The sequence below is a fragment of the Prinia subflava genome, chromosome 11 (assembly GCF_021018805.1).
Source record: "Prinia subflava isolate CZ2003 ecotype Zambia chromosome 11, Cam_Psub_1.2, whole genome shotgun sequence".
Classification (NCBI taxonomy): domain Eukaryota; kingdom Metazoa; phylum Chordata; class Aves; order Passeriformes; family Cisticolidae; genus Prinia; species Prinia subflava.
Genome location: NC_086257.1, coordinates 14666637 through 14679895, shown reverse-complemented (window position 1 = coordinate 14679895; position 13259 = coordinate 14666637). Strand labels below are relative to the sequence as shown.

At 44.6% G+C, this 13259-nt stretch overlaps 1 protein-coding gene across 2 annotated transcripts in view; it reads left to right on the top strand.

Moving 5' to 3' along the window:
- Positions 1 to 13259, top strand: part of OSTN (osteocrin) — an 86726-nt gene that overhangs the window by 55630 nt on the left and 17837 nt on the right. The window contains exon 1 of one of the 2 annotated variants that reach the window (XM_063407945.1): positions 4354 to 4559. The exons of the other annotated variant lie outside the window; for it this stretch is intronic. Within the exon in view, the coding sequence (XP_063264015.1) occupies positions 4383 to 4559 (177 nt within the window). The 5' untranslated portion in view covers positions 4354 to 4382. Of the gene's footprint in view, positions 1 to 4353; positions 4560 to 13259 lie in introns of those variants that run through there. 2 annotated transcript variants of the gene reach the window in all.

Here is a 13259-nt window from a genome sequence, read left to right as displayed (position 1 = left end):
TCCTTTGGTGACTTTGGTTTTGAATCTGTGTAAGCTTTTGGCATTTAGAATGTAATTTGGTGAGGAGTTCCACTGTTAAAATTCCCTCTGGCTGAAAAGAGGTCCTTTCTGGTTTTTCAGTGTATTTCCTGTAATTTTCAATTCAAAATCCCAAGCTGTTGCATTGGAACCAGTCATTTTGAGAGCCAGGCTCTGCCAAACCCCTCTTGGTCCTCATTTTAGATCAGGAACAGTCAGCTCAAAGCCCTTTGTTATGGAGACAAAGTAGAAGTATTTAGGATTGTTTCTTCCTGTGTGCATCACTTCACATTTATTGACACTGAATGTCATCTGTCCATTCTCTGGGCCAGACAAACCATCTTGTCATCTTCACCTAAATTATTCCATAATCATTCCTTAATACTTTGAAATACCTAATTATTGGTAGCAAGTTTTCTTCTAATTATTGTCTGTCTTTTCTAGATCATTGCACAAAGCTTCTTTTTTCAAGTTAAAAATGCCAAGAGGTTTTTTTTGAGCAGCTTTAGCCACTTCATATGATAAAAAAGAAGAAGGTGGGAGTCAGGACTGTCAGAACATGCATATTGCTATGCCCATGAGCATCCCAAAATTTCATGAGTCATGTAAAATGGAATGTAAATTTATGAGTCATGTAAAAGGTTCTTGACAGCAATGATTAAGCAAAACTGCAGATGTTCTGTTTCAATGAAAGATAAGTACCTTTTATTTATGTAACTTTAAAGGGATGACTTGAGATACCAAAGGCCAATAGATTTTGGTTAAAAAATTAAATAGCAGACCCAGAGCTGACTGAAATTGAGAGTGAAAAACTTACTTAGAAATTAGTAGGGTGCTGTATCATATGTAAAAATAATGTTCCTGTTAAGAATGAATAGGAACTAGTCCAGGAAAAAGTTAAATGAACCTTCAACTGTGTATGCTTGAGTAAAACTTTTCAGTGGGGACACATATTTTGAAATTGAAAACCATACCTAAATCCTTCACTGGACTCTTTGAGGAGTTTTATAGCTGTCTGCAAATATTAAATTTATGTGAATTGTTTGAAATGTATAACCAATCTATAAAAATAACTAATCTAATCTAACAATCTAAGAAAATAACTTCTTTATCAGGGGACTTCTGACTGGTCATTAGTTGTTTGTTTGTTTTTCATGCATCTCTCTGGGGTCTGTCCCCATCAGTCTGGGGTCTGGTTTGGTCCCTGTGGAAGTTAAAAAGTGGCAAAGTTCACCAAAACAGTATCAACAGGATTTTATTTTTCTCCTTCAAAAGAAAGTTTCTTAATCTTCTCCATTCCTTCCCTCTGTTCCTCTCCAGGAGATCCATTCCACACAGACCATGGAATTTTGGCCTCTCGTTTACAGGCGGAAGAAAAGCAAATTTCAGAATGTTGGAACTTCCCATGGATCAGAAATTCCCTTTTCCAGACAGTTCCTCATGAAAGTGTCCTGGTGGCTTCTGTGCCACTTGGCTTCCTTCTGTGGGACTGTCAGGCAGCTGTGGGAATACCTGAAAGGGGGACAAGGAATTGTAGAGTAACAAACCCATCACCTTGGTGAGGTGGAGCTCCCTCGGCATTTGAGTGTAGGTGGGACACTGCTCCTTGTTCTCTGAAGTTCATCTCCTGTCATCATTTCCATGACTAGGAGAATGTGTAAAAACTACAATTTCATTCTTTCTGATTTTTTTGTTTGTTTTCCACAGAAGAAGGCACTTATACTTAAAATTAGCACTTATACAGATGACAACTGCACCAGAACAAATTTTAAAGCACTTTCACAAATGAAAATGATTGGCCTTTTCTGTGAGGGAAAATAATTATAGGAGGCTGAGCTGGGCTGATTTGTTTGCAGCACCCTTAGCCTGAGACAAAGTCCATCACAAAATGTTCTTACAGAAGTTGAGCAGTGAGGAAGGAAATGAAATACTGACTAATGGAGAAAAAAGATATATATTTCCAGTGTGTCTTAAGGAACAGCAAATACCTCAAGGCTCCCTGGATTTTCTACCTTGCACTTAGGGAACATGAATATTTTGACCTTCATGAGCATCTTTGTGAAAGACTTAGCAGCAGTGGTTGAAGGACCTTGCACAGTTCTAGAAGGGAAAAAGAAATCAATCCCCCACAGCAGCAACTTTATTAACGTTTAGTCTAACTTTAAAAATGTTCAGGGAGGAGAGATAAAGACAAAACCAAGGAAATGAGTCAGATTCCCAGAGAGAGGATGTGAGGGATGATGGGATGAAGGTATGTGCCTTTCAGAGCCTTGAAGTGAGGATCAGAAGAGATTCTTTGGACATGCCTTTCAGATCACTGCCTGGCACTATAAACTCTGATTGTGATACCCCAAAACCTAGCTTTGGGGTATCAACCTGCACTTCTAATAGAGCTGTCTCAGAGCTGGCCCTGAGGACGTGATGTTGGAAAGGGAGACAGAAAATGGTTGTTTCCATCTATTCTAGTGCAGATTATCCATGGAAAATACCACTGCTGTTAGGCAGGAGCTGCTTTATATGGCTCAGTCTGCTTTTATCCAGGGCTAACTCCTTGAATTTCAGAATTTTTTGCTTTTCCAATTGACACCAGTACAAAGAGAAGAAAAGCAAGTGATAAAAATCTCTTCCAGTAAGTGATCCTGGAGCTGTCTTTGCCATTAAAGTCTCTCTTCACAGCAGGGTCTTAAGCAAGTTCAAGGCAGGCATGTCTGTCAATTCAGGAACAGGCACAAGAAGTGCCTTCCTGAGCTGCTGCCTTAAAATAACTCCACCAGTGGCCTCTTGTGCTGTGACATTCTGGAAATGTGCACCACCTTGTTAGAAAATTCGACTCTGAGTACCAGGCACTCTGCTCAGGTTCCTGGGATGCCAGCCCAGGATCTCAGCAGCCTTTTCATCTCATCATAGCTCAGAGAGGTGGTTTTTAAACTAAAATCTTTGTGTAAAATAATAGACATTGTGACATGGGAAGCCTCATAAATTGAAAAATGTCAGCTGGTTTTGCAGAGGTTGCTTACTAATTTTCACCTCATAAAGATTTCAGAAGGGATTCTAGCACTCTGTTAAAGTGGTGCAGTGAAATTTCCATGTTTATTCATACACACCTAGTAAACTCCCTGAAGCAGCTGAAGGGCCTGGTTTCATCAGCACACAGCTGGTGACTTTTCTTGTTTTCGTTGTGCTGGATTAATGTCCCTAAATGTGAGCAAAGTGTGTACATAAAATGCAGACAGATGTTGTTCCCAGAGGAGATGTGAGAGCCCAGCTCACCTCTTTAGTCCAGGTGCTCTTGTCCAAAGAGGGCTGATGGTTTAATGCTCTCCTTTGTGTGTCCTAACTTTTGCAGCTGCAGCCAAATCTGTTTTCTTTTTGGAGCTACTGGCTTGATTTCAGCCTCTGTCCCCTTGGCATCTTCCCTGTCACACTCAGCACAGGTGGATCTAGCACTCTGCTCAGAAATTTAGAGGGCATCATCCCAGCCCAACATAGCCAAACTTGGCTCAGCTCCAGCCAGGTTTATTACCCAAAATCTCAGCTGTTGGGAAATTCAGTTGGTTTAAAGTCACTGTGAAAATCTCTGCAGCTCTGCCCAGTGATTTGTTGATTTGTTCCCCCTTTCAGGATATGTGCCCCATGGAAAGCTGCTTAAGCTGGTAGAGTAAAGTAGTGTTTTCTCTGTTTGCAGCTTGTCTCAGAGTCCCCCAGTCCTCCTGAGCCACGTTTTCATTTCAGTTACACCAAAGTAAATGCTACTGAGGACAGAGGAGCTGTAACACCAAAAGAATGCTGTGAGATACAAGAAGCCTCATAGTTATTTTTCTAGTTTATTCTGCACCCTGTGCTTGTGTCCTTGTGTGTCCCTCACCCTTGTCCAGCAGGATCTCCTCGGTGTTCCTGCCCCAGCCTCCCCTGGCAGTGATCCCTCTAAGCCAGGCAGGGGTTTGCTCTGGAGTCACTCACGGGGGCACTCAGGTCCCCCCTCCTGAACACCCCCAAATGAACTTTTGAGGTGATTTCAGTGGTTAAGCTTTCCCCCAGTGCAAGTCAGCAGAAGCCAGCAGAGTGAACAGTTTGAGCCAGTGACAGAAGTGTCAGGGTTAATCTGCAGTGCAGGAGGTTTTTGCATGGGTGTCAAGGGCTGTGCTCCTGCAGACTGAGCCAGGCTGGCTTAACTGTCTGGACAACATCTCCTGCATCTGTGCTGGTTTTCTGCTTCATGACTTTTGTTGAGCCATGTACCTCCCTCATCTGGAATGCCTCCACGGATTTTAGTGAATTTCTCAGGATTTTCATCCCCCCTAAAGAACATTTAGTTCATTGCTCATAGTACTGACACCACCTCAACCCTGCAACCACTGTGGCAGATGGGCCAAAGGCAAGGTTGGGGTAGGCAAGAATATCCTCCACTGGAAATTTTGGGGCATATTTTGCTAGGCTGCTCCCAGCAAGGCACACCCATCCTGCCAGCCCTGAGATCCACCCCTGCCACTCAGATTTGGTGCTGGTCCTTCTGCTGTGCTCAGACTGACTGTGTGGGGCAGGTAAGGAACATTCCCTCTCTCCCCTACTACCAGAGCAGGTGTGACCTCTGCTGCCCCGGTGGAAGGGAATGTATTAATGGCTCTGTGTGGAGAAAGATGATTTTTCCTGGCAGCACTTTTAGGTTTGCTTCCAGAATATGTACAGTTATCATTTACGTGCCTTTAAATTCTTTCCTTTACTCAGAAGAGGTCAGTGCATAGAAAGAGAATTTGGATTATTAGGCTGCTGGCACTGACCTGTATTTTCCACTGTGTGTACTTGGAATACAGGTTACTGCCTCTCCTCATTTGTTTCCTTTTTCCCTTCCCCTCTTTCTGCTCTCTCCCTCAATAAGATTGTTGGATTTCTCTTTGAATGATAAATATTTTAAAATTTTAAGTGATCCATTAAAACACTTCTTTAATTTCTCTGGGAAATTTTTCTCTGAAAGCTGAGATTGGAGCCCATGCATAGACGGGTTTTCCCTTTCCTCTGCCCTTGTCAGGAAGGTTGGAATTAGATCACCTTTAAGGCCAGTTCAACCCAGCCCTTTCTGGGATGCTGGGATGCAGGGTTTTGTCCACACAAGGCTGTCTGTTGTAAAGTGGGATCTGTTTCTGATTTCCCAGTACAGAAGAGAAAAGGAGTTGCCCCTGTACCCCCACAGTGATCTCAGGGCTTGGGAGTGGGGACACAGTGCAGGTACTGCCATAAGAAATGACCAGGGATGCCTATGATGGTATGATAATAAGATGTGGTTCCTATGAACCAGTCCTATTTCAGAGCACACCACAGAAATAATACTGCTTCTGCTGCTGTTTTGCTCTAAAAGAGATATTAATGTAAAAAATAGAGTAATTTAGAAATAACTGTCTTTTCCCAGCTGGCTGTCATGACAGCAAAAGCCCCATAAGAGAGCCATTCCCTGAGCCAAGGTTATTTCTAAACCACTTTCAGTTCGTGGAAAACAATTTGCAAAATTTTGAGTGGTTTGGGAAGAAGAAAAGTCATTTTACAAATCATTGCGTGCTGCAGGAAAAGCAATTGTCATGGACATAAAAACACAATATGGCTGTTTTTAGTGTATCAAGTCATGTGCCAAATCAGAGGGCTACCAGAGAACATAATTTCAACACTGTCAAACAACTTCTGCTCTGCCTGTATGGTGATTATCCTCTCAGTTTACACAGATCTTTGCACTCCTGGGGTGCTTTAATAACATCACTGCAAGCCCCTGACATTTGGGTAAGGTGAGGAGCAGCGAATTCTCACAGCACCTACAGTCATCAGTCACTGCCAGCCCTGGGATGAGATTCTCCTCTCTAACAGTGGGGCTGCAGGGCTCAGACTGCTCTTTCTGACCCTGCTTCCCACGGCCCCAGAGAAGAACCTGGAGAGTCTCTGGGTGTGTGCCTGACTGCCCAGAGCCTGGGGAGGCAGCAGGAGAAGGGAGAGGCTTCAGTTCATGAACCATGGCTGTCCTCAGGGTGACATTGGTCATATCGAGTTCTTCTTGTGGCAGGAGGGTGAGGGACGTGCTTGGGATGGAGGGAAGGGGGGAACTCCTTTTGGTCCAAGGAACTTACAGGACCAGGTGGAAAAAAGAGATGGAAGAAGGGCAGGATTGAGGTGCTTCAGTTGTGACTGTGTGAATAAATGCCTTGAAGAAATGGGATCTGACTTTTTTCTCTGTTCAGTCTCTGCAGCCAGGCTCCGACCCTGTTTGTTCTGGTGTCAGTCACAGTGCCCCTGCTGACCTCAGTGCAATGACAGCATTCTCTGCTCTCAGGGTACTCACTTGAGAGCAGATATGCCACTTCTAATGAAGCCTGAATAGAAGCCAGTCCCTTGTCTGGGCTGGGAAGAACCAGGGATGGGTAGAAGCTGGCAGTTTTTCTGCCTGTTGGTTGTTTATTTGGTCTACTGAGAACTAAAGTCATCTCTCCACGAATCAGGCACTCCCTGCTCCTGAGAGCAGAGGAGCTCTGAGCATTTTGTATGAGCAGGACTGACACCAGTGGCACTGCTGTGTGCCCAGGGGTGTCTGTGTGCAGTCAGGCACGGCAGCAGCACCCAGGGATGAGCAGAGGTGAGTTCTCTGTGGCAGTGCCAGGTCTGTTACTCTCTCAGTAGCAGCCTTAGTAGCCCACCTCACTTCTTTTGCTGTTGTTGTTTAATATGCTCCTTGTGTTTTTTATCATGTGCTTTTATTACCTGTTCTTATTGCAGATTTTGCAAAAAAAGATCAGCCACTTCTTCTACATTTGCCTTAAGCACATCTGATGTTCACAGCTTCCATGGTCTCCCAATGCCATTTTTTTTCTCAAAGACAACCAGGCTTTGCTGTGGCAAGGCTGAGCTGGGGTGAGTGCAGATGCTTCAGATCCCAGAAGGATCCTCTTATGAAGCAACATCCCTCATGATGCTTGCGTTACCTGATTTCAGTTCAGTAGCCTGGTTCCAGATCCTCTCTGAGGATCCTCTTTGGTCACTGCAGTTGTGTTCTTGGTGGCAATGTGCTTGATTTGGGGCTGTGAGGCAGGGATTAGGGTTCTTAGTCAGCATTATCTGTTCCATCTCACTCCTCTGGTTGGTTAGTTCCAAATGTAGTTTGGATACCAAATAATTCCAAAAGAAATTTCTAGAAGAACCTCAGAGACACCGTCCCCAGTGTATAAATTACTGTGTTAATGTGACTGAGCTCCTGTGGCTGAGGTTGCAAACCATTTTCAGATGCAGTCAGCATCTTTTTTTTGTGCTTTGTCCCTGTCCTCCCGTGACCATTGCTTGGAGAGCCGTGTACACACTCGAAGGAATTGCTTTGGGGGGAAGAGCTCAAATATCAAAGCGGAAAAAAAGCATTCAAACCTAAAAGCTGACCATAAAGCCCAGCACATCATTTTCAGGAGCAGAATATTATTGTTACTCTGCTGACAAACTTCTTTTGAGGGCAGCAGCACGGTCCAGCACCATTTTAGATTTGTCTTGAAGCCGCATGCAACCAAAATAAATATATGGTTACATAAGAAACGATATTATATTCTTGCTCCGTGGTTCCAAGTGTAATTGTAAAGTAAGCACAAATGCAGTGTGTCTGCCCTTGTGGAGGCAGAGGCAAACCTCCTTCCACACAAATTCCGTGCATTCACACCTGGGATTACTGAGCCAAGCAAGTGCAAGGGAGGTGGGTTTGTCCCCTCTTCTGAGATGCTTGTGTAAGACGTGGAGGCCTCCTCTGGAGGTGAAGGCAAGGGACAGGTAGGGAGAGGCACCAAACAGGCTCTGGAGAGCAGCCACGTTGCAGGGAGGGCACTGTGTGGCTTTTGGACATGGCCCAGCTTGGTGTGAGTAACTGGAACCCAGAGGATTACAGGCTCACGTGAATCTCTGGTGATTTATGCAGCTGGTTATGCCAGCAGCAATGCCTGCACTTCCAAGGCACAGCCTGCTTCCCACTGCATGCCACCAGAGGAAGAGTTATGCTGTGGAGCTGTGGCAAACCTGCACTTCTAGAGATGGGCTTTGAAATTTGGCAAGGAATCATCGTGCTTCTTTGCCCCTGAACGTGTTGTGAAAATATATGAATCATTGTTTATTTTCAAGGGGCTTGGACACTATAACTTTAAACAGGATAGAAAAACCCATGAAGGAACACAGAGATCTTCATGACAGACAAACCAAACCTTGCAGAGAAGAAAGGTCTGATTGTGTGTCTGGCACAGTGAGAGGTGGACAAGGAAACACAGCAAGAGTAAGCAGGCAGTGTTAGGACCTTGAGTGTTCTGCAGATGTCAGTCTCTCAGTTTGAATCAAGCACCAATTGTTCAGTTCCATGCAGAAGGAACTGGACAATGTTCACTGCCCTGTACTCCCTATGGGATTAAAACTGGGGCTTCTCCCTCACTTTTTGTCTAGAATACAGCAGCCAGAGAGGGAAAAAAGCTGGTAAGATGAAAGGGCATTTTTCATGTCATAATGTTCTGAACAGGACTTTATAGCCCTTGGCCATAGGATATTATACAGTGCTCAGTCCTCTGTCTCAGTCTCTGGACCTGCAGTGTAGTACAATAATGTGAACATAAGCACCCAAAGAAAAGATAAATTAAATAAAATCTGAGGCACCTGAACAGCAGGACAGTGACTGCTATAAAAGTCCACATGGAAGTGAATGTTGCCAACATGAGGAGCCACACATTAAAGGAGACGATTAGATATTTACCTATGAAGGACAAATGAGATAACACCTATATCAGATAAGAGCCAGAGTCTTTTCAGTGGTGTGCACTAAAAAAAGTAAAGGGCACAAATTGAGTACAAGAAATTACATTTAAACATCAGATTTTTTTTTTTTTTTTTTTTTTTTACTGTGGCAGTGGCTGAAGAATGAACAGACTGCCCAGAGAGGTCATGGAGAGCACTGGCAAAAAGTTGCTTTTGTTGACCCTGCTTTGAGGAGTGGTGTTGGACTAATCAATCTCCAGAGGTCCCTGCCAAGCTCCACCACGCTGTGATTCTGTAACAGAACAGAGCTCTCCTGAATCCCAGGGTAATGTTTGAAATGAATTGTTTGCTGGAACCTGGGAATCTGCTCTATTTTGATTAAATACTGCACACAGAAGTGTATGATCAGGCTGCAATGCATGGGTACCTGCAGAATTCCTCCATATGCAGGCAAACCAGCACATCCAGCCAGCCTGTCAGAAGAAAATGTGAAAGATTGCTAAATTCCACCTAGACAGAATTTCCAGCTGGAAAAAAAGAGGAAGGATGTGTCTGGGGAAACCTGGCCATGTGCTATTCCTGCCTTCAGGATCTTGTGTTAAGTCTCTGTACAGAGCAGTTTTTCCCTAAATACTCACCTAATCAAAGAGGGTCTTTGCACACCAGGAGCAGTACATTAATCACTTGATTATGTGGTGGGTTACTTACTCTTCGTCACTCTTTGTATTCCTCTCTTTAAAACTTCCAAGTTGCTCTAGACAAGGGGAAATAATGTGAGTGTGCAGTTGTACAGAAGGGCTTGCTGCTTTTCTCATAGCAGCACATCCAGCCCATGTGGGCACAAGCAGCTCCTGCAGCTGTGCCACTGCTTCGGTTTATGCACATTGCTTGAGAAAAAAATAGGCTGTAACAAAGAGTTTACTTCGGCAGCTATTTTTACTGCTTTCTATTGTAGTTGTATCTTACTGTTCTCTATGTGTTTTCTATGTCTGTGTTCTCTGTGTTTCACTCCTCCCTGCAGCAGGATGGCTGCAAAATGCATTAAGGTAAAATGCATGAAGGCAAAATGCACGAAGACAAAATGCTGGCAGTGGGGTGACCTCGAAAGTGGAGAGGGAAGGAGTAACTGAGGAGAGGGGTCAGAGCTCAGCCCTTTACCCACAAAGCGTACCTGGGTCTGTTCCCAGCAGCCAACACCTCCCTCCGCCTCTTGCGGGAGCGCTCGGCTGCGGGACGGCTCCACTGCAGAGACCCCGCTCGGTCCCCGCTCGGTCCCCGCTCGGTCCCCGCTCGGTCCCCGCTCGGTCCCCGCTCGGTGCGGCCGCCTCTAGAGGGCGGTGAGTGCATGGCGGACCTTGTTCTGTCCCGGGATGATGCCTGGAATATCCCGCACTGATCCGGCTGCGGAGCCGCCGCTGCTCGGGGAATTGCAGCCTCCCTGCAGAAAGGCGCAGAGTCCAGCAGAGTCCAGCAGGGACAAATCTCTGTCCAGCTGAAGCGACAGAGGAGTTGAAGTGGACAAGTAGTGTACCAAAATTTGGCTCAAGTGTTAGGACGAGCTTACAAAGTGGTGTGAGATGGTTAATTCCCAGAAACACCAGAGACCTTCATTTCTGTAACAGCATTGGTTTGCTGCTTGCCTTGTTTGCTGGTTCCCTTGAAAGAACCAATACATAAGCACGTGTATACTAGAGCAAAGCAGGAAAAAAATTCAAATCAACCAGAACAAATTGCTCTGAACTCCTGGGTTTGCACTAACAGCATGCTCTGTTTGGATTCCAGCACAGCACAGTCCTGCTATACAAGCCACCATCCCAGGGGTGGACTTACCAGGAAGGGACAGAACCTTCTTTATTAATACCATTTAGTGCAGGAGTTATTTCCATGGAGGAACAGCTTCCCAGCCCCACCTTTCACAAGACTTCCTTTACCTGCATGTCAGGTAGGAAATGGGTGGTGAGATTTCCTGCAGCATCCTGTGATGCTGTGAGTGGTGCACATGTCTGCCCATCTTCAGCATCTGACTGAAGAATATCTACCCTTCCTATTCTTCCTCTTTTTCCCCAATCTGATCTCATAATTTTGCTGATTAGCTGCTTTCTTGACTTCTGCATCTCTTGTCCTGGTGCCAATAAACAAAACTCCACTGTACTCAGTTCTGCAAGAAAATGGCCAAAGTTGTTTGAAACAAAGTGTGAGGTGAGGACAGAGTTTCAGGGCAGACACCTCTTCTCTTCTCAAGCATATCTAAATTTGAGCTGCTGCTGCACGTTCAGTGCTGTGCTGCATGGCCACGCCTGTGCCTGGCTCTGGAGCTGGTGTGTGCCCTGCAGCCAAGGGGCACAATTCGCTGTTCTGGGCTCTGCGTGCTGTGGCACCAGGGTTCATGGGCCACAAAGAGTTTGTTTCAGTGGCAGGGGCCATCAGCACACAAGTCTTGGACAAGGCAGGCAGTGTGAAAATATCGACACTTCCCTCCTAGCACAGAAAGATGGGGCTGATTCCCAGTTTGTTAACTTTATATTTAGCATTGACTCCAAGGAGCGTAGTTAGAGGGGATGGAAACACAATCTACTCATTCTCATTTCTGTGTTGCCAGCTGAGTCAGGACCAGGCTGACACTGGCCCAGAACTATCACCATTTGCTTGGTACATTGAGACATCTGTGTGTTTTTGTTACCCCTTGTCCACTAGCTCATGGACCACTCTGTCCATAGCACAGAAGGTCCTGTTGCTTTTCTTGGCCATCTTCACTCCCCACGTCCATCCTGGGCTGGCAGCCAATGGCATGGGCACTAGAGATAAAATATCTTTTATTTCCAAACACAAAACCTCCTGCATCAGAGCATGCCTTGCCTTTCAAGAAGCTGTCCTTTTTGGGACTTCTGCTTTGTATTTTGAGAGCTTTTTATGGATTCATACATGTCACAACCCAGCACCTATCGCAAGCACGTAATTCCAGCACAAAGGATTTTTAAAAAGTACATTTATAGATACTGCTAGTAGGAAGACTAACATTCCTAAAGAATGTTTCTGTCTTCAGTGCTATTTTCTACCTTCACTTTGTGGGTTTTGTTTCTCCAACTCTATCTAGCTGCAAGGATTATCTTAAATTGAAGTGACACAGCAAAACCTACTTTGATAGCTTGCAGATTTAAAAATAGCTGTCTTAACATAGGTTTTCCTTCCAAGGTAAAATGTACCTTCTATGGGGGAAAAAAATCATGCACATTGTTAATATAGGGTCTCTTTTCCATAGTCTGTGTTACAGTGAGTCATCTGCTCTCTGGCTCTGTGTATCTACATGCAAATAGGTGGGAATTAGCTTGGTCTCTGAAATTCTCTCTTTTGTATTGACTGAAAATCTGGGGTGGTTATTTTTAAATGTTTCCCATTCTCCAGACATGAACGTAAAAGCAACAAAAGTAATGTTGGATGTTCTCCCTGTACCAATAATGTAGCTGTAAAATGCTGTGTTTTGATTAATCCAGTAGAATGCTATTCCTCTTTCAGACTCATGTCAGAATTGGGCCAATTTCATCTGAAGAGTTTATTGTCTCAAGAAGTAAAAATAAATTGAAGTCACAGCAATTTGGAATATCTCATTTTTTATCTCAGACCTATATGAATCAGTATCAGCTGAGAACCTGGCTCACGGAAATCAGCTCTTTGTTTTGAAGAATGTAGTTTTTAATTTGAAAAGAAAAAAAAAGGCACTTGGATTATTTCTTAGAATTTTGGGGCAAACCTTGCAAACCTGGAAAAATGTCCACTTTTGCTAACTTCACTGTGGTGTTTATTTCCCATGCTAAGCCCAGAACTGGACTGTTCCTGATGACACACTCAGTGTTTAGTGAAATATGTATAGTTCCAGTAATCAGAATGCCTCAGGTCACAAGCCTGTACTCCATCTATCAAACATTCCTGAGTTCTTTTGCTTTGACCATAACACCTGCTGGACCCTGCCCTGTTCGTGTTGCTTGATGAGTGACAGAGTGTGATGCTGTGTGAGGGATCAGTGGTTGCTGGAATGGGTTACACACTTGGAAGAGGCTGGAGGGTGAAGTTCCCATGGGACAATTCAGTGACAGAATGAGGAGGCTCCTGTGGCTTGGATCACAGGGGGGTAACAGCACTGCTGCCCCATTTAGTGGGAGAAGGGAAAGACTAAAAGTGCAAAAATGTCACTCATGGTGTATTCATGTGCCACTCCCAAGCCTTTACAGACAAGGTCTGACATCCCCACATACAGTTTCCACAGGCAAGGGTGCTGAAGAGCAAGAGTGCTCAATGCTTACACAGGTGAACCCCTGCAAACTCCTGCTCTCTGAATCAGAACTGGTCTACTTACGAAAAACAGCCAGCTCAACTGATTGGCAAACCAGTATTGCAAGATTTATGGAAGTTCTTGTGGGGCCATGAGGGCATTAGGGAGGTGAGTTTGTCTTTCTCTTGCATAGTAACAAAAAGAGCTTCATGCCTTGTGTCCTTACCTCCTC